Source organism: Corvus kubaryi, unplaced genomic scaffold (assembly GCF_017639235.1).
Source record: "Corvus kubaryi isolate FWS band 111438036 unplaced genomic scaffold, C.kubaryi_AGA036_p1.0 37334, whole genome shotgun sequence".
NCBI lineage: Eukaryota > Metazoa > Chordata > Aves > Passeriformes > Corvidae > Corvus > Corvus kubaryi.
In genome coordinates, this window is record NW_024581108.1 from 15464416 (window position 1) to 15490433 (window position 26018).

The 26018-nt window shown below is 56.7% G+C and overlaps 2 protein-coding genes across 5 annotated transcripts in view; one reads left to right on the plus strand and one right to left on the minus strand.

Annotated features, from left to right (window-relative positions):
* Positions 1-3282, plus strand: part of SZT2 (SZT2 subunit of KICSTOR complex) — a 54680-nt gene extending 51398 nt beyond the window's left edge. For all 4 annotated transcript variants that reach the window (XM_042030469.1, XM_042030470.1, XM_042030471.1 and 1 more), the window contains exons 70-72: positions 87-203; positions 306-374; positions 2546-3282. In XM_042030469.1, coding sequence (XP_041886403.1) covers positions 87-203; positions 306-374; positions 2546-2689 — 330 coding nt within the window. In that variant the 3' untranslated portion in view covers positions 2690-3282. The remainder of the gene's footprint in view (positions 1-86; positions 204-305; positions 375-2545) is intronic.
* Positions 3283-3882: 600 nt separating this feature from the next.
* HYI (hydroxypyruvate isomerase (putative)) lies at positions 3883-6902 on the minus strand. The gene is made up of 8 exons (XM_042030477.1): positions 6681-6902; positions 6493-6604; positions 5241-5355; positions 5016-5094; positions 4784-4833; positions 4540-4609; positions 4212-4346; positions 3883-4013 (listed from the first exon to the last, which is right to left on the minus strand). The coding sequence occupies exons 1-8, from the start codon at positions 6874-6876 to the stop codon at positions 3925-3927; spliced, it is 846 nt and encodes a 281-aa protein (XP_041886411.1). The 5' UTR covers positions 6877-6902; the 3' UTR covers positions 3883-3924.
* Between the last annotated feature and the right edge of the window lie 19116 nt (positions 6903-26018).

Here is a 26018-nt window from a genome sequence, read left to right on the forward strand (position 1 = left end):
TGGGGTCTGGAGGCTGCTGTGGCAATATGGCTGCTGGTGCCATGGCTAGAGGGAGGATGAAAATCAGGCCTTTTCTATGCCTGCAGGAATGCTTCCTCACCATGACAGTCTCCTGGTACCAGAGCCTCATCAAGGTGCTGTTGAGCCGCTTTCCCCAGAGCTGTCGGCACTTCCACAATGCTGAAACCGGCACCCAGTATCTGGTAAGACACAGCCCATTGCCCACCTGCAGCCTCTGTCCCCATGTCCCTGTCCTGGGTTCTGTACTGGCTTCTCTCTAACGTGCTCTGTGACTCTCCTGACAGGTTGTGCTCAACCAGAAGTTCACAGATTGCTTCGTTCTTGTGTTTCTCGATTCTCATTCAGGAAAAACAGTGAGTCCTTGGGAACAGAATAACAGCTATGTTGGCTCAGGCCAGGAATTTGTCTAGATTGATCTAGCAGTGGCCATGGGTAGGTGTGCGTGAGAACATGACCAGGTCAAGAAGCTTGTAATGCTTCTCTTAAATACTGTCCCAACATCTGAAAATCGGTAGCTTAGGCCCATCCTGAGCTACAGGTGGCCTTTGCATTTATTTAATAGCCCTCCACAGCTTTATTTCCTTTGGTTCATTTCTAGCATCCACAATTTCCCCTGACTTGCAGCTCCATGAGGCAGATGCAGTCTAGGTGAAGAACTTCCTTGGCTTAATTTTGAAGCTCTTACTGTTCTTTCCGTGTGATGCCCCTTTGTTCTTGTATTAGAAAACAGTGAGCACTTGATCCTCTTTTCCTTCACAGGATTGCTTTTGGATCATTTTCTCAGCTGTCTCTCTATCCAGGCTAAGCAGTCCTTCTGTATTCAGTCCAAAGTCAGATCACACTGGGTCTGGGTGGGAGGGGCTACCAGTACTGTGGGCTGCTCCTACCTGGGCAGAAAGGAAGGGGACCTGCACTGTCAGGGTCCCAGCAAACCTGCAAGGACCTTTCCCCTCACTGAACTTGATGGTAAAAATACTTTGCTTTCAGCTGTGCTCCCAGGCAGGGTACAGGATGGGTCACAGGGAATGCAGCTCCATGTGAGAGCAGGGGATCTACAGGAGGCTTCAGTCCACGATAAGGCTTCTGCAGACTGCAGAGTAACTGATACTGTATAAAATAAATCACACTCCATCTGAAAAGCAGGTAGCAGAGACAGAAGAGGTGGTGCTTGCTGGAAGGCTGCTCAGTGCCTCCTGCCACCTGATGGTCTTAGTGTCACCTTGTGGTCATTGATATGATATACCCAGCCCTCCATCCCCTCTCCCAGTGACTCCCATTTTGTAACAGAAATCCTTTGTTTTCATAACATTGTATTTTGTGCTTAGCATTCATCCCATTCTTGTGGTCTCTCAAAACTCTCTCAGGTTTTTTTGTTGTTTTTTTTTTTGCATTATCCCAATCCTCTTTTGAATTAGTGCCTCAAATTTTTTATCAGCACACTCCTCATCTTTGTACCAGACTTGTTAAAGTACTAGGCAATGTGAGTCCCAAAGCCTGTCCTGAAGGAACTCTGTGACCTCTCTACAGCCTGCTATTTTCCCCTTTCAGCACTGCCATGTTCTCACCTTATAATTTTTAGCTAATTCCTATCTTTTCCGCTCACCTAAATTTCCCATGTGGCACCACATCAAATCCTTCCTGAATCTCAGATAAGATGTACCATGATTCCTTTGTCTAGAAATGTTACCTTATCAAAGAGAACTTTAGTGTTAGCACATCACTTTAGTAACACTGAGCTGTGTTTCCCTCATGGTTCTGTCTCTCCCAGCCTGCTCTGAAGCCTTGCATGCTGCTGGAGTTGGGTTCACAAATCACTTCCTTTCCCCTCTTAAACGATGGTGGTGCATTTGCTGTTTTGTAGTTACACAGCTCTTCTCATGGTTTTACCAGTTTGTTAGGGATCCTGGCTACTGGATGTGCTGCATTTCAGCTCTGGAGAACATCCCGTCCCTATGTCTTGCCTCCATGATGCTGATCTAAGTGCACTGAGTCACTGACGTTTTTGTTCTGCTTCAGCTCCTGCAACCTCTGCCTGCTCCCTACTCCCCTCTGCCCTTGCCCTGCCTTGTCAGTACAGTCACAAATCGGAGTGGAGCAGGCAGCATTTATTTTCAGGATTGCAGTTATTACATTTAATCTCCTCCTCTTCCCCATTTGTTGCACTCCTACTCTTCGCCTTAGAAGAAGAAATTTCCCTCTAATTTCCCTGGAAGCTCCGATTACTGTGGAGGCAGTAGGATCCCCTCCTCCCCTGTGGCTGCTGCCAGAACTGGTGTAACTGCAGATGCATGAGAGCTGGGACAGAGTGGGCAAGTCTTTGCATCAAACTTCCACCAGAAAAATTGGGAGGAGGCTCAAACATGCTCTGTCACAGGAGGAGGCACTAGTTTTGTGCCATTGGCATTTTTGGGACTTCTCCCAGTATTTTCCTAACACTGCCAAAGAAATGTCCACACACCTGGGCTAGGGACTGCACAGTGCTTGTCTGCATCCTGTCTCCTGACCCTCTCCTCCCTCTTGGCAGAGCCTCACCGTGGTTTTCCGGGAGCCGTTCCCAGTGCAGCCCCAGAACAGCGAGAGTCCTCTGCCACAGCTCGTGTCCACATACCATCACCTGGAGTCAGTTATCAACACCGCCTGCTTCAACCTGTGGACGGGCCTGCTCTAGCACTGGCACCCACATCCTGGAGCAATGATTCCGACCTCGGCACAGCCATGCCATTGGTGACCATGGGGAAGAACAGGTCTCTGGGGGGACCTGTGCGTGGGCACTGCAGGCAGCACTGCCGGTGGCACACATGGCTACTGACTTGAGGAGCCAGGGGATGTGCACCTCATCGCTGGCTGGCTGGTATGGCCCTCGTGTGCTGTTTTCAGTGGGTTTGATATGAATGGCCTTGAAGCAAACAGCAAGGGCAGGAACTTGGCTGCTGCAACAGCCTGGCTGAAGCAGAGCAACTCTCAGGGACATGGCTTTGGCATCCATAGGTGAGTTCTGCCTGCTGGGAAGGCACTGAGGAGCACACGTGGCACCATCTTCTGCCCAGGGCAGCACTGCACAGTGCTCTGGCTTTAGGAGGAAAGACTCCTGACCACAGGGCTCCTGGCAGTGAGGAAAACTGCTAGTGGCCTTTTGCTTTCCTCAGGAGAGCACAAATGGGACAGGAAGGGTGAACTGGATCACAGAAGGTTTTATGGAGGTGTACATTTGAGCCATTGGTGTATCTGTGAAATAAACTGAACCAGATCCTTGCTCAGTCACTGTAGGCTGTGGAAAGCTGCCTGTAGAGGATGCAGAGTGGCCCTGACTATGGGGCTGGCTGGGTTTGCTTTGGAATCTGACACTTGCTCTGGAGCAGGAGCAGCAGGGCAGTCAGCCTTGAGTGTCCATGGGCAGGCAGCCCCCACCCAGCCTGTTACCTTGGATAGGACAGCCTGGGAGAGGATGGCTTGCCTTACTTGCAGCCCTGCTACAGAGTCAGTGCTGGGTACTGGCAACACCCTTAAGAACTTCAGTACCTGGAAGTCCAGAGCATTCTTCCCACAACTTCAGGCACCAGCTGGAATGCTCCCCTTATTAGGGGAGACTGGAAACCTCTCCCTGGACACCCTTGCAGCCTGGAAAGTAAAGTTCTCTTGTGTGCCTGAGCCATCCCTAAATCTAACATGCTGCAGGTGGTACTTGTGTAGATGAGGGTCCAACAGCTTGGACTGGCCCAGTAGAGCCTGGGGAAGGGAAATATGACATAGATGCGTAGAGCCTGGGGAAGGGAAATATGAGATAGATGCTCCTAACCTCGCTCTAGGAATCATCCCACCCACCACACTCCCATACTCCTAGAGAAGACACGTGCTCCTCTGTTAAGCCATTGCTTTGTCTTTTATTCTCATGGTTTTCTAGTTTCACTTGGCTGCCTTGTTGGTCACACCGTGCTGCAGCCCTCTGCTTTGCCAGTAGGATCGCAGCCAGCCCAGACCTTCCAGGGTGTCTCCTGCAGTGACAGACAAGGTCTCCTGCTGCAGCTGGAGAAGCTGGAGCAGCTTCTGTTCAGGACAGAGCTCTCATCCCCAGATAGGGACTGACACCCACTACCTGCGCCCCCCAGGACCTGCCTGTCTTTACACAGTACCCAGCCAGCTGGTCTGTGCTTGGAGCTGCCCATGGGGCTCAGACCTGCAGGCCCACTCACCCTTCGGAGCATACTCGCACCCCACGTAGCCAGTGTAGCCAAGGGACTCCAGGAGCTCGAAGAGGTAGGGAAAGTTCAACTCCCCAGGGCTATCGGGCTCGTGCCGCCCTGGTACCTGTGCAATCTGGATATGACCTAGGGAGAGAAGGGGGGAGAGGCCGTGCCCAAGGCAGCCCTGCCTGCAGCCTTCTTTGGCCATGAGACAAGGTGACCCAAGAGTAGCCCCACACCCCCAGCCAGCTACAGCAGAGACTAGAGTAGGAGGGCCCCTGTCAAAGCCACTCCTGCCCAGTGGCTGCAGCGGAGCTGGCCAGGCGCAGGGCATTACCGATGAGTGGGAAGTACGTCTCCAGGTTGCGTGACAAATTGCCATCCATGATCTGGCAGTGAAAGAGGTCCTGGGGGTGAGAGGAAAATGGAGGGTGCAGCTGTTCAGCAGTGAGCAGTTAAGGACAGCTGTGCTATGGTCTCTGTCCCCTGTCCCCAGGAGGGGATAACAAGCCCATGGCCACCAGAACTCCCCTGTGGACCTGTGCAGGTTTCCCTCATGGAGAGCTTCAATGCTGACTCACCAGTTGCAGCTTCAGGTTGGGCCGTCCCACTTTCTCCAGGATGGCAGCAGCTAAGGGGACAAGAAATGAGAGATCATTGCCCCCAGGGTCGAAGCTTTGCAGAGAAGCCCCAAGACCCCCCTTCATCAACTGTGCTCCCTCAGCATCTGCCTGCTGGTGAGGCAACCTCCTGCTTTTCAGACTTTGGAGATCCTTCTCCTCCTCTGAAGGAGACTCTTGGTGTCTGGCTTACCATGGTGTGGGGTGTTCAGATAGTAGTGAGGGTCAGTGATGCGGTTGTTAATAGGCTCCAACAGTCCAATCATGTCTTCCTGTAACACAGTAATGTCACCCTGTGGAGCATCCTGTCATCTCTGCAGCAGGAATTGTAACTTCCCCATGCCAGGCTGGTGGGGTATTCTCCATCTTGGGTATCCCAAGAGCTGCACACTCAAAGCAGGGCCCATTCCCCACTTACCTGGGCCAGGAGGTCAGCAGTATATCGGAGATTCTCAATGAAGGTGGCTTCCATCTCACCTGCTACTGCAGCCCGCTCTGTGCCCAGGGGAACCCGCCCAGCCATCACATGAATCCTACAGGCACAGAGAGACAGTCACAGGCAGCAACTGCAAGCGGCTACCCTGATCCAATACTCCTTCCTCTGCTGATGCCAAAAGGGGCGAGGCTGGGGGAGCAGACAGAGAAGGGGGTAAGAGGAGCTATCTCCCCTGCAGGAGGCACAACAGCAGCCAGCGAGCTGTCAGACAGGACACAAATATGCACTATCTCAATACAGAGAGCGATGACTTTGAACCTTTTGCCTGACAAATCACAGACCTTGCCTCTTTCCTCTTTTGCCAACTGCCTTCAGCTTTCACCCTGAGGCTGGAGCTTTCTTGGGGTCTCACTCCTTGGGGGCCCCAACCCAGCATGCTGGGCAACCGGCATGCTGCTTCTGCCAGGGCCTGCCCTATGCATGGTGTCACTGCTTGCTGGCTGTGAGCAGGGAAGGGACAGTGCCCCGTGCTGGACTGCCCTGCCATGAAGAGCTCAAGGGCCAGGCCATCTTCAGCCACCATTGCAGGAAGGTGTTAAGGAGAAACAAAAACTTTTTCAATCTGCCTTTACCAGTGTGCAAGCGGCGCTGGGCAGCCTCTCGCCTGCCTGGCCCATGCCCTCCACAGGGCTTTGGACTGAGTTTCAACGGGAAAGAATGGTGCAAAGTAAGTGGAATAAAAGGGCCCTCTTGGTTTTCTGAAGGGAGCTGTGCCAGGCTAATTGCATCTTTTACGGTGTCTCTGCTGTGCTGGAGTCAGCGTGGCCTCAATAAAGCAACTGTTGTGGTGTCCTGGGGGAAACGACTGGTGCAATTGGGGAGGAAAAAGGGAGGATTATCCTGGGGACTGTTGTGTGGAGGTGGGAACAAGAGCCTCCACTGCCAAGGGCAGGGTCAGGCTCATGCCTGGCAGCTCTGGGTCCACTCCCAGCGAGCACGCTGAGACCGCGGCCCCGCACAGCGGGGTCTGCGCCGAGCTGGCTCCGGCCCGACGCAGCCGAGCAGGAGATGCTGCCCGGGAGAGGCTCCGTGACCCAGCGTGAGGAGGCACCGCGGGGCAAAGGGCGACCTCCAATCGGGCGCAGCGCTGGAGCTGGAGGGCAGCAGAGGAAGCCCCCCCGGCGGCCGCGGGGCCGGGAGCGAGGCCGGAGCGGGGGTCCCACCTCGCACCTACCTGCGGCAGCCCACCGCCCTGGCGTAGTGCACGGCCGCCTCCAGGGCCTGCCGGAAGGCTGCCTGCCGCCCGGGCACGGCCGCCAGCCCCAGCTCGCCCGCCTCCTGGTCCCCTGGGAGAGAACGGCGGGGTCAGCGGAGGGCCCTCGCTACCCCACGCACGGGGAGAGCAGCGGGACGCGGCCGTACCGGGGGGGGTGTTGAGGAGCGCGATCCGCACCCCCGCCCGCTCCGCCGCGGCCCGCAGCTCCAGGGCCGGGCAGGCCGCCGGCCAAGCCGCCTCCACCGCTCCGAACCCGGCGGCTGCCGCCGCTTCCAGTCGCGCCGGCAGCCCCGGGAGCTCCTGGAAGAGCCACGAGAGGTTCGCGGAGAAGCGCAGCGCCATGGCAGGCGGGGCGGGGCGGGGGCGGTGCTCCCGCGGCCACTCCGAGCAGCGCGTCCCGTGTGGGCGGCCCCGCCCGTCCGCGGGGGGCAGCGAGCTCCCATCGGCGGGGACGGTGCTGGAGTCAGTCCCGCGGCCGTGCGGCGCGCTGAGGGCTGCGGGACGTGCCCGCGGCCCCACGCCGCGCCCTGGCGGGCAGAGGCGACCCCGCGCTGCCGGTGACACGCGTGGGGTTCCCGGCTTCGCCAGAGGGTCTGCGGGACAGGGGCGTGCTGGGGGCGCGTGGCACCGCGCGGCTGGAATCCGCTCTGGGAAAGGGGATTTTGCCAGGTGTTGGCCAGACACACGCAAAGCGCCCTCTTAATTGGTTTCCTGGGGAGCTTGTCTCTGACAGCGTCTCATTATGCGAGAAACCCTCTCTCCTTTTGTCCCATGCTCTGCATATTTTACCATAAAATGTTCATCTCCACTTCTGCGGAGCTGTGGCTTGGGCGTGCAGGAGTCTGACCCCGGCGGTGCCCGTAGCTCCCAGTCCCCATCCCCCGTGCTCTGTGTGTCCCCAGGCGCACTCCCAGGCTGCAGGTGGGGTGCGTGTCCTGTCCGGCCCATGCCCAGGGGCTGTGCCGTGCCTGGCAGAACGGCTACCATGAGCCGTGGACATTTTGCAGCCTCTTGTGCTCAGCTTGTTTTTGGGGGCTCCTACTCCGTGCTGGGGGAGTCCTGCGTGGTCCGACTCCTCTGTGGCTGCTGTAGTAGCCCTCTGCAGCCCCAGGCAACTGTTAAGCCCCAGGAATCCACTGTCCTTTGAGAGCCCAGCCTGGACAGAGGCCAGCCACAGCAACAGGTTTTTGGTGGAAGGTCAGGGCAGTGCCGGCCAAAGGGATAACAGTGGTGAAGCTAGCCACTATGGAGTCTCAACTCAATTAAAGCTATTGATAATCAATTAGAACGGGCTTGACTCAACTTCTCAGTAATAATCCAAACTGTCGATTGCAGGGAGTGGCATCCATGTCCTCAGCACACATGTCCCCAGGACACAGACTGCTCCCTGCCTGCAGCTGCCATGCCAGGGGAGCGCTGTACCTTACACGTCCTGTGGCCTCACTCTGCGGTGCACAGGGGTTGTCCTCCTCTTCACTCTTTCCTAGGAGGTGCCTGAGTGCAGGGGGGTGGATGGCAGAGCTGCACAGTCATCGGAATCCCCAGAACGAGAGGTGGCTCCTGCCTGGCCTAGGGCTGCAGCCTCACTGGGTCCTTACACCTCAAAAAGGCATCACTGAGGCCATGCATTGCCCCGGCCCCAGCCATCCTGGTTGCATCTCTAGCTGGAGCCTGGGCCCCTGACAGGGTCAAAGCCCAGGAGTCAGTGTGTGGGAGCAGGAAAGCTTTGCTGGGTCGGGATATCAGTGAATAAACACAGAACTGAGCCCCAGCATGTGGGTAATCTGGGCAGCTGGATGGGAATGCACAGAGCCCTCATGTAAACCTGCCCTGCAATGGCAGGCGAAGCTGAGGGCTCTGTGCTGAAGCATTAATAGCGTCTTTATGTCTCTGGTAATATATTGCATTGATTTTCTCATGTTATAACTGCGGTTCCTGCATTGCAGGCCGGTGTTTTGTCACTTTACCTTGACAGGACGCAGAGGATTTACTCCCTGCCGTGGCACATGCAGCTCTGGAGCCGTGTCTCACACTGGTGCTGGGGCCTGTGCTCGGCACCCTCTGTGTGAGGAGACAGCACAATGAGCATGGGGTGAGTTGGACCCCTGTGTCCCCGAGGAAGATGAGGAGGGGGCCGAACAGGGTGCTGGAGAGGGAGGGCAGCTCTGTACTGAGCATCTCTGCAGCTGCCCAGGAGTTTTATTAGCCTGAAGGAAACGTAGCTCCTGCACATTTTATTGTCGAGCTGACATTTCGTCGCAGACCCAGCTCTGGCCTCTGTGATGGCTGGGATGGGGAGGTGGCAGTGCCTTGGGGTGCCCCGCGGTGCCAACAGCAGCAGCCAAGCCAGCCCCCCACCCTGAGCCCACTGAAGTGGGGACACCAGTCCTCCCAGTACCCCATAAATCTCTCATCTCATTGTGCTGCAGGGAAGGTTTTATTTTTCTCCTTTATGAAACATGTTTTAATTTAAATTGAGATTTCTGTATTTTAACTGCTTGTCCCAGACTCTCAGGTGGCTCAGCTGGGGGCCATGAGGGATGAGGTGCTGTGGGCTGGGGTGGCTGGATGGCACCATCCCACTGACGTTTGTTACCTCTGTCCCTCCTGGGCACCCCCAGACCTGTCCCACTCCCCCTGCACCCTGTGGCTGTGCAAGGGAATCCAGGGCTCAGGCTAGGAGGGGGTATCCCAGGCATCCTTTCCCCCCAAGCTTCCTTCTCTCCTCTAAAGCACCCCAATAATTTGCAGCCATGTTTGGATTTTGGCTTTTACAGTGAGTAAATTCTAGCCTCTTTATGTGTGGAAAAAGGCTGGGAAAAATAATCCACATGTGACCCAGCATCTTGCGGAGACAGCTGCAGGAGCTTTGCTTGTATTAAATCTCATGATTTTTCACCAGTCTTCTTTAAACCTATGCCCCCAGGGTGCAAAGGAGCCAAGAGATGAAAAGCCTCTCCACAGGATCCAGCACCAACCCAGCCCCGTCTCCCCACCCATGTCCCCAGGCCCAGTGTATCCCCACAATGGCTGTGCCCTGAGCCCCGTCAGCCCCAGCCCCTGCCAGGGTGTCCCTCCCGGCTGCCCGGTGTTGGGGCAGGTTTTGCTGAGTGGTGTGACCTGGCTGGCTGCATGTGTATGCCCTCCTCCTTAGCGCACCTGAATTTCTTGGACCTGCTTTTTTCCGTGGCCATGGGCACCAGTGGGACTCAAGGACCTGGCACTGAAGGGAGGTGGCAGCCCCGGTGCCTGCTGGGGACTCCTTGGTGGGATTGTCACTCTGTCAAGTCCTCCTCTGCTTACCCTGGTCAGTGCATACTGTACAGAGTTAATTTGTTAATTAGTGTCTTTCTGCTGCTGAGCCACCTGTTTTCTGCCGTTGAAGTCTGCTGTGCCCTTCAGCCACCTTTGCTGCTCACTCAGTTTCTACCTCCTAATATGAAGAAGCTGCCTTGGCTGCTAATGATGGTGTGCAGCAGTACTGTGCCATAGCTGGGGCTTGCCCTGGTCCTGTGGGGTCCTCCCCTCCTGGACCCCCTTTCACCTCCTCCTCCTCTTCCTCTTCTTCATCTTTGCCTTCTTCTTTTATTTCTTCTTCCTCCTCTGCTCCTTCCCCTCCATCCCTCCACCCCCTCCATATCTCATCTCCTCTCTTCCCCTGTCCCCCTATCCCCTCTGTGCTTCTGTCCCCTCCATTTTTCTGGTTGCAGGCACTGCACAGCACATGGGAGATGCAGGGTAAGTTGGCAGTCCCTCCCAAAGCTGTGACAAAGATTCCTGCAGGATGCCTTAATGAGCACATTGTCCAGCTCAGGCCTCACTTTCTTGCAGCCTCCAAAAACACATGGATATAAAAAAATCTATATACCAAGTTATGGGAAACAAAAGCCCAACATTTGCCAACTTACGGCTATTCTTCGTCAAGAAGGATTGAACTGGGTGCAAATACGATATAATCCCAGCAGAGCCAAGTTAAGGACTGAGCACCCCTGCATCCCTGCAGCTCCCAGCAGGGGTGGGCTCTCCATCAGTTGGCCAGGATTTTCTTGCTATTCCAAGATTTCACAGGAAATTAATGAGGAGGCCAAATTCTACTCCAGCTCTTGGAGGAGGCCAGGGCGGGTGGTGCCTGGGCCCGCTGAGCTGGCAGATGTTGTTTAACATTCCCGGCAGTAATTAATAGATGGTTTCATCACTCTTGTACAATTCAAGCATGTCGTCCTGCTTCTCTCCAAATACAGAGCAGAAATATTTGTTAAACGTGGCTGGTGTTTTTGCCTCATCATTAGTGCTTGAGCAGCTCCAGCCGCTCCAGGATTTATCACCGTGCCAGAATTTCTTTTGGCCTCGTGATGCTGCCACTATCCCTCCCTCCACTGCTGGCCCCTCCTGTCAAGAGGCTCCCTTTATCACTTTCCCTCTGATTGATGTCCTGCTGGTTGCACCCTCTCCTTTACATCATGATTATGGATTCCTCCCTTTTCCTTTCATTACACTGCAGGAGGATGGGCTTTGGCCAAAGCATCTCCCTGACCAGGGGCACCCTGTGGAATTCAACCCAGAAAGGGTCTGCAGGGATCACTCCCACTTCCCAGCACCCATGATGAGATGCACCCCTGGGGGTGCTTCATCACACAGTGTTCAGGTGGGCAGGTGAGACCACCCCAAGCAGTGATATATGTGGGGACACAGCCTGGGCAGGGCTGGGCACAGCACGGTGACATCAAGCAGTGGCTTGGAAGCAGGGCAGAGCTGCCTTGAGGGAAGTGGCAGCCCATTAGCCAGCATCACTGGCACCCCAGGGAATCACTGCAGATACAAATTAATAGGAACCTCCCAGCTCATCATTAGTTATTAATAGTATCTATCAGTTATTACCTATTAGTTATTAATAGGAGCCTGCCTGCTTGAGTTCACTCCCAAACAAAAGGAAGCGGGTTCCCCCCAGGAGTGCCCTGCTCATGGCAGTGGCATGGCACAGTGTCAGTCCCCATGCCCAGGGAGGAGACATAGTGGGAACACAGGGGACAGGCATTCAGCAGGGCCCCAGTGGCAAACCTGACAGGGGAAAGCAGGGCCCACGGAGGGAAGGGGCTGCTCCCACTGCTGCCTGCCTGGCCGAGCCGAGGCTGGCGAGGTGCACGGCGTCCGAGTTCAGCCTTTCCCTGCCTGGAGGCGCAGGGATCCTATGCAGCCCGACACCTCCAGGGCACAGCCAGTTCCTGGCTCTCACCCCCTCCCACAGCCCCACGGGGCTCAGTGACCAGCCCCAGCAAAGCCGGCCCCAGCACACTCAGCCGTGGGGCGCAGGATCCGGTCGGTCCTTGTGGCCCCCTCCCCAGCACAGCCCGCTGCAGCCCGGTCACCATGTTAAGCCATCTCTTAATTAATCAGGCTGATTGTAATGTGTTTTTAGGGCATTAAAATTCAATTGTGGAATTCTCCGCTGGCTGGGCTCGCAATGAATACAGAAGTTTGCCTAATTAGAGCTGACACGCAGCCGGCGGGAGAACCAGACAAACAGCCCCGCCAGGGCTGCCCACCTCGGGCCCCTCGCCTGGCCCCAACACCCCCATCCCTGCCTCTGTGGGGACCAGCACCGACCACCCCCGCCGTGGGCACCCAGCCCCTGCCCTGGGCACAGCCTGGCCCTGGTATCCTTGGGGACAGCTTCATCCGTACGCCTGTGCCAAACCCCTGTCCGGGCACCAGGCAAGAGCAGAAGAGATGTTTCCTCATCGGCAGCATCAGGTCTTCGTTGTCATTACCACGGCAATTATCATCTCATTTGGAGTCTTTAGCTGCCATAATCTGTCTCTTGCACTGATTTATTCCGCAGGTCTCTTCCCCAGACGTGCAGGAGGGAAAGAGTCATCAATAAGGAGTCAACGAGCTCCGTCTCCCGGGAAAACCTCTTCCTACCCGGAGCTGAGCAAAGGTGCCCGGCAGCTGGACCGTCCTCCCGAGCAGAGCAGGGCTGTCCACACACAGCACATGGCCGGGGCCGAACCGAAACCTGTCACTTCCCGGCACCATTGCGGAGCAGGTTTCCCCAAACCTGGCGCGTTTGTTACTTCAGCTGCTGCTGGCACCAGCACACACGGGGCTGAACTGGCCACGCACACACGGGCGGGCTGGGAAGCAGAGGAGGGTGTTCACTCTTCAGGGACGGACAGTCACCCAGGGGCCACTGCGTGCGGTCGCCAGAGCTCCCTGGGCGGGGTTATCGCTCCTGCCTGGCTCTGGCGTGGCTGTGCCAGCACAGCCCTGCTCCCCCCTCTTGCTCCTCTGCCCCCCGCTCCATCCCTGCCAGGAGGCAGCCGTGCTGGCCGGGCGCAGGGCAAGCAGGGCTGTGCTGTGGGGCTCCGGGCTGGTGCATCCCTTGGGAAGGCCCCTGCAGTGACAGGTGATGCAGGGGGAGGCATCTGCTCACACCGGCTGGCCCCACTGCCCAGCTCTCCCTGGGCATCATTCTGGGGCAGCACTCGGGTCTCCTGACTGCTGTGAGCAGCCACCCAGCTCTCCCCATACACAGGACACTCCAGGCACAGGGGCTGGTGGCAGCAGTCACCCTCGCTGAGCACATGGAGCAGGATGCCATCCCTGCAGTGCCTCCAGGAGAGATTCTGTGTCTCCACAGCCCATGGTGCCCATCCCTGCTCCCACCCCAGACCCCTCAAATAGCAGGGTGCCTGAGGCAAGTGTGGGGTCAGCAGGACAAGGGGAAGCCACCGGGTTTGGGCACAGGTAGGAAGTCATTGCCAAGTCCCCTCAGCACAGCTGAGGCCGGCAGTGGGGCACAGTGGATTGGGGCAGGCAGGGTGGCAGTGAGGCTGTCGTTCCTCACAGCTCCATCCCCAGTTCAGTGACTCGGCTCCCATCCCACGGTTGCACCCACCACAGCTAAACCTGCCTAATGGAATCCACTTACATGCAAAATCCCCAGAAAAAAGTGGTAATTAATGAAGTCCCTTTCATTACCATTATGCAAATGCGATTAATTTCAGCTGTTATGAATATGCAAATATTACAATTATGCTTAATTGCCAATGTGTGTAGGGGAGTGGGCAGAATATCAAGTCTCAGACCAGGGCCCAGGAGCTTTGGGGTGCAGAGTCACTCCAGGACGTTTCAGGCAGGAGGGGGAAGGCCAACTAGAGAGGCTCTACCTGCTCCTGTGGGCTCAGCAGGAGTGTGTGTGAGGGGACAGGCAGCAGGGACATACGTCAGCCACCATCTGCCTGTGTCATGGATCCTGCATGAGCTCCTTCTTCCCACCCCCCAGTGCTCCAGGAGAGGCTCCACACTGCATTGTGACCCCTAAGCCCTCTGCCAGGTAAGCCTGTCCCCAACAACACTGTCCCTCCACTTCCACTTCTGTTCAGACTCACATGACATTCACTGTGCTGCAGGGAGGAGAAGGAAAAGGAGCAGGAAGGCCACCAGGCGACATGGTGCTACAGGGCTGGAGGCAAATGGCAGTGGGAGGCAGAGATGTGCCCTGACCCTGCTTCCTGCCAGCTGAGGCGATGCTGGCCCCATGCCCACACACGGTGCCACTGCTTTTAGCAAGCCCCGGCTGTCACTGGTCCTGCTGCAGTCTCAGGATTGGAGCCACTTGCTGCAAGGGAATCCTGTCCTCTGAGCCAGCTGGGCCCTCCACCCCTTCCCTCACCATTTAGTTGAGGGTTTGGCCTGTCCCACTGCCTGGGATGCTCTGGGCATGGTGGGGCTGGAGGTGGGGGCAGTCAGCACATCAGACATCACAGGTGCTCTGGCAGGGCTGCAGCAGTCGGGCTGTGGAGATTCCCTTCATGGGGCCACAGGATGTTCTGTTTGGGACCATAGGGATGTCCTGCGTGAGTCCCGCTCCCTCCGGAAGGCAGGCAGCAGCCGGGGGCCGGGCCGTGCAGCCGGCAGCCAGCAGGCTGTGCTCCTGCTCCCCACAGCGCTCGGACGCCACGCAGGGAAAGGCCGGAGCAGGGCACTGCGCTCCGGCCGCGCCGCCGCCTCCCGCCCCAGCGCTCATCCTGTCCCGGCCTGAGCCCGGGGCTGCCCCAGCTGTGCTTAGAGCTGGCAAAAGAACCTTTCCCGAGGCAGAGCAGCCCACATGTGCCTCAGCGCCTCTCAGCCCCGTCCTGCCATCCCGGTCCGGGCAAGCGCCCCGTCCCAGCCGTCACAGCGGCCCCGGACTGGCAGAGAGCAGAAGAGTGGTCCCTGCCTGCCCCGGGTGAAAGCTGCTGGCCACTGGCCGTGCACGGGCTCTGTTGTGCCACAGAGGAGAGGTGTGCCGGCTGGGGAGACCGTCTGTCCCAGCACCTCTCGTTCTGTCACCTCCAACTCCCCACTGCAGCCTTTGGGCTCCTGTCCCCACTGGCGCAGGGGGAGCCCAGGCTGCCACCCCAGGGAAGGTGGCAGAGGAATGGGATTGTAAGGACACTGCCACCCCTGCAAGGACCCTGGTGCCTGCTCCCCACAGCCCCAGCAATCCCATCTCCACAGTCCAGCGAGGCTGATGGCTCTGGGGCTGGGGAGCCTTTTCTTCACCCACCACCACAAGTTTCTTTCCCACAGTGACAGGGACTGGCTGGAATACACATCTTCCCCTCTGTGCCTCCAATGTGGAGACAAAGCAAGACTCCCCTATTACTCAGGCTAATTTGAGCACCATGTGCCTTATTGGAGGACCTCTCACACACAGGGAAGAGAAACCAAGCAAGGTAGCAGGCAACAGGGTGCCCAGGGGCTGGCAGGGACAGGCAGCCCCCATGCCTGCACCCAGCAGCACAGCCTGAGCTTGTCCCCAGCCCCAAATCCCTCTGGCCTCTTCCCATGGGGCTCAGCTAAAAAGAGAAGGAGAAGCAGGAGATTGAGAGGCTCCTCAGAGCTGCCTCTTGGTTTCCAAGGCAATGAGACATAATGGCTGTTCATCCCGGCAGGGTCATCCCTCTGCGCTGGAGCTCTGGAAGAAGGGGCTGGGGTTCAGCTGCAGCCCCCAGCCCTGGCATCCCAGCCCCCCAGCCTACTGGAATGTGCTGAGCACCCAGAGCCTTGTCCCTGCCAGGGCCAGCTCTGCTCCGTGCCGGTCAGCACTGGCCAGGCACTGCTCAGGGGCACAGTTTGCTTCACACAGGCTGTTCCCTCGCCATCAGCCGCCATCAGTGCTGGGGAGGGAGCAGGATGTTTGATTCCTCCACACAGCTGCCACCGTGTCCTGCAGATGCTGCTGGGGTGCCCAACCTGGGGTGACCCTCAAGGGTTTCAAACCAAGTGTGGCCACCCATGGGTGCTGTCACCACTGTGTCCAGTGGTCCTCTAGTGATTCGCAGCAGGTGCTTGGGGTATGACAAAGGCACAGTCACAGCCCTGCTCCCTGTGATGCCCCTTGTGTTTTCCCAACTAATTGAATTCAGAGAGATTTCTTTCCAGCAGTGCCAATCGATGAACCCCGTGTTACCAGCCCCTCCCCTCACCCCCCCCCCGCCCCCCCCGGCCCCCCCCGCCCCTTGGGATGGATATGGGCAAAGGGAAAAATTGAATTTGCGGCCATTTTCCTTGGGATTTAATTGGGCAGTCTCACCTCGTTGCCTTAATCCCGGGCGCTGACGTGCGCAGCAGAGACGGCAGCTCCCCGTATTTATCACTTTTCAAATATTTGCCTCTTTGCAGTTGTGGGAAATCGATGCTCCTGCCTGTGGCATGCCGGGAGCGACCTGGCCGGGCGGCCGGGCGACTGGGGATCCATCAGCCGCTGCCATCGCTATCGACAGGGCGATTGGGGTTTAAGAGGCACTTTGATAGCAGGACCGGCACACATTAAGTGCTCGTCATCAGGGGATGATCATGACTTATTACTGCTAATTCTCCCCGCGCAGCGGCGGGGCTGCAGGGCTCTTCCCCGCTAATCGCCGCACGGCTCCGTGGCGAGGAGCCGGCGGAGGTTCCCACCGCGCTCCCCGGGGACAGGATGCCGTGTCACTCCCTGTGCTCCCGCTTCGGCCCTCGGTGCCTTTGGGGGTCCGTGTCCCCAGGCCGCGGGATATTGCCGGGGGACCCTCTTCCCCACAGAGAAGAGAGAGGGTTTTCTCTGCCCCCTCACCACATATCCAGCCTGAGGGAGGCTGAGTCCCTGCCAAGCTCCTGCCAGGCCAGATGGAATGGTGGAGGGACTGCGAAGCTCTGGTGCAGCCACAGCTGCGGGTGCCTGTGGAGAGGACAGATGCCCATGCTGTGCCCCTCACCTCTCACTGAGCATTCCCAGGCCCTGGTGCTGGCTGCAGTTCCTCTATCGTGCACCATTGCTCCCCTCAAGCCATCAGCATCCTGATCACTGGGGGTCTCAGCTGGACAGGAGACAGGACCAGCATCTGTGAGAATAGCAGCGCTGCCAAGGAATCCTGTACAGCTGGTGTGTAGCCCAGGGATGGGGGACAGCTGGGATGTGTGGTGTCTGCATTTCCTGCAGTGTGGAGTGTAGGGGAAACTCTTCTGAACTCGTGCCAGGTAGCCCTCAGTGCTCCTGATCACTGTCATGATAGCTTGGCTCTGGTCCCATGTTTGCCTCCTTGGATCCCTTCTCCCCGGGGTGCTCCAGGACCCCTGTGAAAACCTGAGCATCCTCCAGTTCCCTGGCAGAGCTACTGTGGGCAACCACTGAGCCCTTTGCCAGCATGGGCTCTTGCTGTGAAACCAGCCCGATTAGTGTCATCCAGCCCTGTCACTTGGAAGGTGTCCAGTAATGAGCAGCCAGAGAGAGAGGGATCCTCGGTGGCAGCAAACAGACACTGCTGTCACCATGCAGTGCCTCTGGCACACCAGGGCTACCAGCTCTGTGCTGGGAGTGGGACCATGGAGGCACTTCCCAGTGGACCCATGCAAGGGATGGGAGCAGCAAGTGATCCTGTCCTGTCCCCTCTGGGTGGGGAAGGTGGTCCCAGACTCCCTACATTAGCACTGAGACAGGTGGGGGATGCTCCTGAGATGCACAGAGCCAGCCATGTTCCCCCAGCCATGGTGCAGAGGACAAAGGTCTTGGCAGCTGGATGCCAGAGCCTTGCTGGCATGGGGTGGGCACACCCAGAAGGAAGGGCATGTGGAACTGGGAATGGCTCCATGCCTGGCTGCTGCAATCCTGCTGGAATCCATCCATCCATCCATCCATCCTTACATCCATCCTTTCATCCATCCATTCCTTCCTCCCTTTCTTCCTCCCTTGGCTCCCTCTCTACAGCCTGGCTTTAGCTCACATCCTGGACTGTCCATCTTGGGGTCACATTGGGGCTGGCTGCTCTGGCAGTGAGGACCCTGCTTCTAATTTCCAGCCCAAATTCTTTCATGGCCAGTTGAAACCCATCATTCGTATGCCAATGCTGTGCTCCAGCCTGGCAGTGCTGTGCCCTCCTGCATGCTCATCACAGTGTGCTCAGAGGGAGAGACCCTCTGTCCTCCAGCTCCTGGAGGTCTCCATGGGGACATCCTCAGGTGGACAGTTGGATGCTTGCAGAGGGCCTGAGCCCAGTTTCCCTCCTCAGCTCCTTGTCCTGTGCCCTTGCCCTGTGTCCCCAGGTCGTGTGTCCTGGTGCCTGCCCTGGCAGTGTGAGATGTCCATACCCTGTTCCCAGAGTCACCCCCGGTGTGACAGGCTTCACCCACTTGTCCTCATTGCAGTGGGGGCTCACTGCCCTCAGCCCCACAGGTAGCCTTTAGCAAGGGACCTAATGAAATGAAGGGGTCAAACCAGGCCCATGGGGCTGGTGACATGCTGCTGACCACTGGCTCGCATGGCCTCAGTGCCACTGCCACCAGTGACCCCAGCAGAGTTCCCCGGGGGCTGTGCTGCTCAGCCTGGTGTGAGGAGCAGGTACCATCCTGGGATGCTCTGGAAAGGGCACAAGGGCCACCTTCCCTCCCTGCTACTGCCATGTAGGAACCCCTTTCTGGAGATGAAAGATTCATCAGAGGCTGAGCTGGGGTCTAGGGCTTTGGAGGATGGGAATTGGTTTCCCTGTTAAGCGCTGGGTTTGGCTTTTTTAGCAGCCTGTTTATGGGAACGGAACCGCCCCAGCGTGAATTATTCATGGCCCCTCGAAAGCTCATTCTCAAAATATCAATTTCTCCAGTCATGTCAAGCAGCACTTAAGCCTAAAAGCCTTGTAAAAATGAACCACTGGCCCAGTGAGCCGGGGAGGGGATGGAAGCAACCAGGAGCAGAGCTCTGCAGGGGATCCTGCCCTTGGCCCCTGCACCCACCTGGCAGGTCCAGTGTCAGGAATTTCAGGAGGGGACCTAGCATGGGGTGGAGAGTTGGCATGGGGATAGCAGACATCACCCCAGAGGGGAGCAAGGAAGGTGACTGCAGTGCCTGGGGACACTCCCTCAGGCTCTCTCCTGGGCAAGCTGCTCTTCTCAGGCAGAGGGGATATGCAGATCTCCCTGCTCTGGGCATCACGGCAGCATTTATGGAGCCACAGGAGGAATTAATCAGGTGGAGGAACAGGGACAAGTGCAGGCATTAGCAGAGGGAGCTGCTGCAGCACAAACCAGGACAGCCGTGGCTGCAGATGCCACAGTGATGCTCTCCTCCCACGGGGCTGCAGCTGGGACACTGGGACCCCCACACATTTGCACAGATCCCTGCTCAGCAGGTCACCCTCCCTGGCTGGGGCCATCAATGGCCAATCAAACCCTCTGCTTGCCTGCTGGCACAGGGAGGAGGGCAGGGCAGGCAGGCTGAGGGCATCCCCGGCTGCCCCAGCAGGGCAGCCCCAAGTGGCAGCAGGGACCTTGCAGGCAACAGCTGGGCCAGAGCAGCACTGTTGGTAATTACTAATTAAAATGCAGATGCTCCCCAAACTGCAACTTTTAGTTTCTCTAGCAACTGCTAAATCGAAAGCAATGAGGCAGGGAAGCACCAAGTGATGCTGTGGGTGCCACTGTGCCAGTGCTGGTACCAGCACTGGTGTCAGTGTAGGCAGGGGATGCTGGTCCTGCCCTGGTCCAACCCCACAGCCTTGTGTGGCATTTCCAGCCTCGATGCTGGGGAGAGGTTGGTGGGTGCCCCAAGCTGGAGGGGGGGCTGAGCCCACGAGGGCCAGCAGGCAGCATCCTGCCCTCCCCCTGCCTCACACAATGCAGTTCCCTGCAGTCCATGGGCAGGAGAGGCTCAGCTCCCAGCAAGGCTGGGTTTATTCCTTGCCACCTGCTCCAAGCCCATCACCTGCTGCAGGTTCCTCAGCCCCACTAGTCCCAGCAGGCCTGTGCATCCTGCCCTTGCCCAGTGTTCACAGTGGTGTCAGGCAAGTGGAGAGCCCATGGCCAGACTGGGTATCCCAAAGCAGAGATGGGGGATGGTTTTCCACAGAACCAACTGCTCGCAGGAAGGCAAAAAACATGAACAAATAGAGAAGTCAGAGGTTAATGTGCCCTGCCCACAGAGCTGTGTAAAATCTGTTTCAGGAAAGAGGATACCCCATTTCTCCTTAAACCTACACCTAAACACAATATCACCTCATGTTGCAGCTTGCTCTGCTGTGCTATCCCTGGCACCTCAGGCTGTGATGCTGCAGCAAACCATCTTCTTCTTCACTATCATTTCTCAAATCTTCTGCACACCAGGGAAGTCTTTGCAACCTCACATTACCTGTTGCTGAAAACAGTAAATAGTTTTGATCCCCAGGGCCTCCCCTTGGCATAGGCTTTCTCTGATGTTTCCCCATTAACAGGACCAGGTAGGGAATCTGTCCATGAGCAGGTTTTTAATCCATCTACTGTGTCCTCTTAATTCCTCATAAAACAAGTTTTTAATCAAAATGTCATGTCGCAGTAAATGAAATGGTGAAGGGAAATCCATGGTGCTCTGCTGGTGAAGCTGTCTGTGCCTGCCAGGCTCTGATCCTGCCCAAAGAGGCAGTGGATCTGCTGCGCAGGGCCGATGTGGGACACAGAGTGGGCTCCCTCCTGGCTCTTTGACATGACCCCAGATGAGCCCTCCACTGTTTCACTGAGTTCAGCATCTCCCCACTTGTTCTTTGCTCTTTGCAGCATCCCTTTTTCTTTGCCATCCTTGCCCAGGGGAAAGCGACTCTGCCTCCAACACGAGGTTTGGGCCATGCTCCAGGTTTTGGGCATGGCTCTATTTCCCCTTTAATTTGGTCTAAATTAATGTCTGGAGGACTCGTCAACAAGACCCCTCTGCAATGGGGTGATCTACCTGCACCCATAGGCCTGCCCCTGCTGCACCTGCACATTCCCTCCTGCTGCAGGGCTGTGAGTCACCTGCCCACTGGCATTATCAGCACCAAAGTGAGTGCCAGAGGGGCTGCCCAGGTGCCCTGGATGGGAGGATGTCAGCATGTGACAGTATGATCATTTCCATGGCAACAGTATATGATGGCATAGGCATGGTTTGCTGCTCCACGGTGTTGGTACCGGTGCCTGCAGCTCAGGTGGCCCATCAGTGTGTTCCTCCTGGAGGCAGCAGCATGGCATGGGCACCTTCTGCGGGGTGCAAAGGGCTGCCATGAGCCTGAGCAAACCCACAGCTGGTCCCTGATCACCTCTGTGAATGTGGGGCAGAGCTGTGCCCACAGCTGGCTCAGTGGAGGCATATGGGAGCCATGGACCTCTTGCCCAGGTCCCCTTGCTCTGCAGTGAGGGCAGAAGCCACTCAGGAGCACGACAACACAGTGGGTGCCACAGGTCTGCCGCTAGCATGAACCCCTGTCCCTGGCAGACACAGGACAGGGCAGCATTCCCGTGTGCCCTGTGCCCTTTCCCGAATGAAGGCACCGACATGCTGACACTGAGCACAGCACCCCTGCTCTGAGCAGAGCCAGGAGGAGCCAACCCTGAGCCCTGGTCTGTGGGGGTCTGGCAGCTCCCACTCCCTCTGCTCCTGCACTTCTGCAGCCTACACTGTGCCCAGGGTGAGCATCCACAGGCCACGGGCTGGAGCTGAGCGCGGCAGGGGCTTCGTGGCCAGCTGGGAACATGACAGGTAGGGAGGGACAGAGGGCAGGTGAGCAGCACGTGAGTGCTCAGCCTTGCTCCCGTCCCCAGCATGCCTGTTGCTCAGAGAGACCTGCCAGGGAGAATGGAGTGGGCACTTAATCTCTCCCTGTAAGTTTAATTAATGGGCTGCAGCACTCATTCTGTGCTGCTGCCTTAATTGGTACAAGCTGCAAATGCTGTGGAGACTGGAAAAAAACATTTGGAAATGAAAAATATATTAAGCAGGAAACAGATCAATGGTTCTTAATGAAGCTGATTCGGGGGCTGCCTGTCGTCGAGGGGCCGGGGCCTGGGAGACACAGCTGCTGCTCAGGCTCCATGGCCCGGGCACCCGCCCTCCTGAGAGAAATGAGCAGCCCTCGGGACCGGAGCATCAGGAGAGTGGTCTGGGGCTGTACCTGCTCTGTTTGGGGATGTGGGGCTATGGGGATCTTCCCCTACATTTTTGGGGGCAGCTCGAGCTCTCCTTGCTACAGCTGGAAAAGCCAGCCCTGCTCAGCTGGAGCCCCATCCCGCCTCTGCACAGCTGGAGAGGCACCCCAGGCACAGCTGAAAAATCACCTTTGCACATCTTCAGCCCCTGGAACAGCTGTAAAGACCACCCAGGGCACAGCTGGAAGGGTAATCTCAGCACAGCCGGCCAATGTGGGGCTGCCCCAAGAGCACATCCAGCCCCAAGGGCCCGGAGTGGGGTTGCTGAGGGCTATGGGCAGAGCTGTCCGTGTTTCTCTGTGGTGGTTTAATGGGAGTTTCTCCCTTTGCATGGGGCAGGGACATGGCTGGGCTGATCTCTGTGAGGGGGCTGGGGGTGCAGGGCTGTGCTGAAGATTGTAATTGCCTCAGCTGTGCACAGAACATTAGCTGTGCTTCCCAGATATTTACACAAGGGAAAACAGAGTCATAACTCACCAAATAAATAATCTCCCAGGCGCGGCACTCAGGCAGCAGGTGCCCCCTCGCACTCAGGCAGCTGCCCCAGCACAGAGCAGCCTCCACCATCCCTTGGGGGCTGGCAGGACCCCTCAGGCCACACAGTGAGGGGCAGAAAGGGCACCCGGTGAGCTGGGAGGTGTCATGGGTGCTGGGATGCAGCAGTGCAATCCTCCCCACTGAGGGCAGAGGGGTGAGACACCAGGGACTGGCTGTACACAGCTACATGTCCCAGCTCTTGTGCAGATTAGGATAGCTCCTGCTCCCTCCAAAGCCATGGGGCCAGGAGAGCCCTGCAGGTGTCCCACATGCCAGTGTACACCCCAAGAGCACCCATTGCTCAGAGTCCAGGCCCATGAGACCTATAAATCTCCCTGAGCCCTGCGCGGGAGCAGAATGCCACATGGGAAATGGGGAACTCAGCACTGGCCTGTTTCATGCAATACATTTCATTTAATATTTGGCATTTCACTTCATTTACTTGACAGCCAGCTAACAAATTAGCACGGCACGGTATCAATAGCTCCAGACTGTGTGGATTAAAATCTGTTTAACCAATGGATCTGAAGAATAAAATAGTGAATGAGAGCAGCACGGCTGCAAGGGTTGGAACTCTGCTGGGGCTTCAGCGCAGCTGGGAGCAGAGCAAACTGTGTTCTGATATCCAAGGGAGCTCAGCCACCAGGTGACCGAGTGGGAGGACCCTGTGGCTCCCCATGCTGGCAGGAGTAAGGAGGACCCCAGCATAGCTTGGTCCAGTTGTGAGCAGGGAGCTGCGGGGATGAGCAGCCCCTCCCTGCCCCTTGGCTGCCTGGCTGGTTTGGCAATAGGCTGGGGTCTGCAGGGACCACTTTGATTTCCTGATGCTAAATCCCAGCCCCACTAATGTGATTGCTAACAGCATGTGGCCCCTAATAGGGAAAGTACCCTGCAGCCTGCCTGCCTGCCTGGTACAAATTGCAAATCTTGTTACGGGGTTGTGTCCAGATTTTTAACGTGATAATCACTCCCCTGCTCAATTATACCTCTGGCTCAGTGTCCTGATGGTCCCCAAGAAAGGGTTAAGCAGTTGCACTCTGCCATACGGGGGTTGTTTATGAGAACCCCATTATGATGCCCCAGGGTTCCCAGGGCTGCCCTTTGGTGGCAGTAGCCCCACAGGATCCCCAGTGATTCCTGGCTGGGGGTGAGTATATGCTGGCTACGCTGCCCCACACGCAGCCCCTGCCCCATCAGTCTGGCTGCTGGTGCTAATCCCAGGGCTGGGCAGCAGCAGATGAAGCCCAGTCCTGCATTAGTTTCCCTCTCACCAGGCTCGGGCATGGCCACATTGCTCCCAGTCAGCTACTCATGGGCTGCTCCTCACAGTGTCTAGTTAGAAAAAAAGAGAAAAAAATGGATAAATAATTTAAAACATGGAATCCTTTGCATCTCTTTAATGGTTTGCACTTTCAAGGCCTGGCGTGCCCATTAATTAGTGAATCATATCAAACATGTTCTTGCCTCACATCTCACCTTGTCTCGCTGTCCCTGCTGTCCCCAACCCTTCCCTGGTCCCCTGGCATGTCACCAACAACCCCTTCCCAGCTTGGGACCCTGTGGTAGAAGCCCTGGCCAGGACTGACAGCCCCAGAGCAGCACTGGGGTGCTGTCATAGGTTAGCAAGCATAGTCCCGGAAGGGACGTCCTTGCTAAGGGGGTGCTTACAGTTTCCTCTGGGAACTGATAGAACCTATCAGCTGGCCAGTTTGAATATGGACAATTCTCTAAGCCACTTAAAGTTGTGATCACCTCTGTTATCCACATTTAAGAATAGGCAAACTCCCCCTCCAAGCTCTCTCTCGTTTCCAGCGCTGGCACAGGTGGCTGCGGGCCCCGTGTGGGGGCCAGCGGGCCCGACCAGGCCCTGCTTGGGCCAGGCCGGGCCGGGCCACGGCCATCCTGGAGCCATGGACCTGTTCCAGCCGTGGAACCCCCCCCACTGCCTTGCCGTGGGCAGCCGGAGCGGCTCGGCTCTCCCCCCTCTCCACTTCGATAAGAAACATTCAACATTCCAGCTGCAAAGCTGCAAGGCCGAGGTGAGATTAACCCTTTTATTGCTGTGAAGAGCTGAAAACCTGAGGGAAGAGAGAGAGGAGATGCTTAAAGCTGAAATTCTGTTGTGAAGCTATGATATATCAGAGTATCCTGTTGTGATTTCATGAAGATATGGGGGGTGGAGTGTTCAACTCGTGAGCAAAAGCACCTGCGCTGAGATAGGCAGATGCTGACGCAGCTGTAATTTCATGAGAAGTTTGGACAGGGAGAGATGGACCAGATGAGGACTTTTGCTCCAAACGGGAAAGGAGAAAACCTCAGTTCCTAGAGATGCTCCCAGAGATAGTCCTAACGATGAAGATGAGGAAGACCCTTTGCTCCCAGGGAAGGAGAAGGGCCTCTGTTTTTGTTTCTGAATGGCTCAACCTTAAAATTGTACCCCAGAAAACTTCAAGAGTGGACCCTCGAAAGCAGTTGCGGGAAAAGCTGCAAGTCGGGGGAAAGGACTCACACGCAGGCAGAGAGACTCCTCTTCCTAAATGGACTGAACAATATTTGGAAGTGGGCGGCTGTCTCGTTGTGATAATGTTTTCATAGCATGAGCAAGAAGAGACTTCTCTTTCTAAATGGACTGAACAAGGTTATTATGGAAGTGGTAAACAGACTGAACATCTTAAGGGTTGTCTTTTCACATTGTCAGTGGGAGAAGGGAGGAAGGTGGGGGGAGGAGGAGAGTTCTGAAGGTGGTATAATTTTTTTTTCTTCTTTTAGGTCTGTTAATAAACTTCTTTATATTCTTTCAAGTTTGGTGCCTGTTTTGCATTTCTCCTAATTCTTATCTCACAGCAGATAAACAGTAATGAGTATTTTGGACCAAACCACTACAGGTGCCCACAGGCTTCTCATGACATCCCCCTGCCGTGGGGTCTGTCCCTTGCTGCTCCTGTTGTCCCTGGGATTGCTGGTGGGCGCTGTAGTGGAGGGATGGTGAGACTGTCACATTTCAGCTGACATTACATATTCATTACTCAGTATCTTTTTCAAGCTTTTGAGCGTGTTATGGAATTGAGACCACGTAAGTACAGGGATCATTTTCCTTCTCCCACCTCCAAAACTCAATCACCCCACAACAGGGTGTAATAGCTGTTTAGCATTACGCAGGGATGTTACTCAGCAGGGAGAGAAGGATCCCATGTCCCTGAAAGGTGATGGATGCGTAAGTGTAAATTACTCGATCCGAGTATTTAACTGCAGAAGTGGTGAGCTGGGGCACGGAGGTCGTGCTCAGCCCCAGCTGTGGGTACACGCTGCTCTCAGCTCCACTGCTCCTCCCCAGCCCTCCCGCCTCAGGAGCCAGCCCTGCTCCCAAGGGATGCACAGCCATGTCACCAGCCAGCCCTGCTCCTGGTGTCACAGCCCTCACAGGATGCTGGGTGTCCCTGGCCCCGCTGCAAACAGGGCAGCAAGAACAGGCAGGGCTGCTGCCTATGGGGAGCTCTGGGTGCATG

Bases quoted from the DNA above. Each gene is read 5' to 3' on its own strand.
- HYI (XM_042030477.1), bottom strand. From the start codon at position 6,876: ATGGCGCTGCGCTTCTCCGCGAACCTCTCGTGGCTCTTCCAGGAGCTC. The intron at 5,356-6,492 runs GTAGGTGCGAGG...CTGTGCCTGTAG, and splicing joins AGGGCGGTGGGCTGCCGCAG to GATTCATGTGATGGCTGGGC. The intron at 4,347-4,539 runs GTAATGCCCTGC...TTCTCTCCCTAG, and splicing joins GACGTACTTCCCACTCATCG to GTCATATCCAGATTGCACAG.